At 43.0% G+C, this 1,916-nt stretch overlaps 1 protein-coding gene across 1 annotated transcript; it reads left to right on the forward strand.

The window, feature by feature from the left end:
- Nucleotides 1-634: 634 nt before the first annotated feature.
- LOC101307212 lies at nt 635-1,916 on the forward strand. The gene is made up of 2 exons (XM_004300431.1): nt 635-917; nt 1,094-1,916. Exons 1-2 carry the CDS (start codon nt 714-716, stop codon nt 1,691-1,693), a joined length of 804 nt encoding a protein of 267 aa, XP_004300479.1. The 5' UTR covers nt 635-713; the 3' UTR covers nt 1,694-1,916.

The following is a 1,916-nucleotide window of genomic DNA, read 5'->3' on the forward strand; positions in this document are numbered from 1 at the left end:
GTGTAGGTTGGTAGTTTCTGGATGGCCACCATCAATAGGTTCAACTAAATACAAAACCTCAATATCTTTCTGAACCAACCTTTCCAAGAATGGAGCACTTCTTGCACTTTTCAGATTGTCTGTGGCCAAGTAATAGATGGTCTTCTGGGTCTCAAGCCATGTTTTCAACATATTCATCTAAACCTTCCTCACTTTTGAAATGTAAAACCGTAACAGAGGTGTTATGTGCTTGTGATTTACATTGCTGCCTCTCTCAGTGAAAACTAATTTTACCAATATTTGTAATCGACATTATTGCCTTTCTGTTACAAACTCCGTCAGTAGTACGGTACAACACACGTATTACAGCTTTTGCCCTTTTTGTTTTGGTGAGCAGTCACTGATCGAGGAGCCAACTTCTATGGTTCTACTTGCTTCTGAGACTATGCAGACGGACCAGACCCAGAGTGCGTGCCCAACCATATGCACCTTGACAGATGTAGAGAAAGAAGGGACACCCGTGACCCGTCAAGTACACCAAGACTACATAAGCTGTTGCCACGTAAGTGATGCATGTAACACATGTCTTCGGTTCAGCCTAGAAGGTACCGGAATACACTTTCCCTTTCTAGACCATGCCACCACCTTCTTCTCCGATCCGTTTGTTGTCGATATATATACGTTGTTAGACTGGCTTAGAAATTAAATGAAGCATCGTATCTCAACTGGTTGAAATGCAATCGAGAATAATATCAGTGGCTTCAGCTGTCTATATTGTACCAAGAACTTCGTCGAGTACTTGGGTGTTGCCTGATATTCAAGCTAATCTTCGGAAAGGACTTGCCTCGGCCAGATCGCGGTACTTGGGTACTGCGGACCCTGCCATTCATGCTGGTGACTTTGACGCTGACCCTGTTGTCACTACAGGAGATCCGGAAGTAAAATATCTCCCTCAATCTCTCTAGTATATATATATATAGTTATATACGTTATTTAGACTCATCAATTTAGAGTTCAAGAACTACATATGAAAACAACTTAATTTAAATATTATATATATACCCATATCTATGCAGCTTATTCCTATCAATTGGCAACTGCTTGAAATGTTCAGGCTCCAGAAAATGTTGCAAAGGAGAAACCGGTTGAAGAGCATATAGATACAGAAGACAGACGTGGATGCAGAGGAACAGAACCACTCTCACCCCCTAAACCTCCATATGCTGGTTCCCAAAGGCTGGAGAGCAGAGGGGTAAACCAGCAGCCTTTGAATCCAACCTTTCAGCAGAAGCGTAGCGTTACAACTGCAGGTGTAGCTAATTCCTTAGAACACTTCAGCTGTGCAGGGCTTGACGGCTCACCATGGCCGAAGGACGCGGACAAAGAGCAGACAGACAGGGAAGAGCAACAAGAGGATGAACAAGAGTACTACAAGCATCATAAGGCGTCACCGTTGTCCGAGATTAAGTTGGCCGATACACGAAAGCCCATTACACGTGCCACAGCCGACGCTGGGGAAGGATACGGTGGAGGTAAAGATGTGATTGGATGGAGGGCTGAACAGCTGGATACAGCTGAGGAAGCACTGCTTAGGGCTGCAAGGATATGGAAGGAGAATGCCACGCGTGGTGACCCTGATGCTCCTCAATCTAAGGTTCTCAGGGTACTATTGCGTGAACGTGGAGGTTCAACTACAGAGTATTTGATCGATTAATTTTGAATCGCCAAAGTCGAATCCTGGAATTGCTTTTTCTTTGTCAATGTAAATAAAGAAAGGTTCACAGTCACAGAGGAACCATAGATTTGCTTAGAGCTTGTAATTTGCGTTTTATCGGAGATAATGTACTTATAATTTACTTTTCTTTTTCTTCTGGAATAATCTCAAACAATAATGTACTATATTTTTGGCTTTCGATACTAAGTTGATTGCACTGGTA

This window comes from Fragaria vesca, linkage group LG5 (genome assembly GCF_000184155.1).
Source record: "Fragaria vesca subsp. vesca linkage group LG5, FraVesHawaii_1.0, whole genome shotgun sequence".
Taxonomy (NCBI): Eukaryota; Viridiplantae; Streptophyta; class Magnoliopsida; order Rosales; family Rosaceae; genus Fragaria; species Fragaria vesca.

What these genes read in the sequence shown, in the direction of transcription:
- LOC101307212 (XM_004300431.1), top strand. Translation starts at nt 714, where the DNA reads ATGCAATCGAGAATAATATCAGTGGCTTCAGCTGTCTATATTGTACCA. An exon ending in TCACTACAGGAGATCCGGAA is followed by an intron (nt 918 to 1,093) that starts GTAAAATATCTC and finishes TGAAATGTTCAG; the next exon opens with GCTCCAGAAAATGTTGCAAA.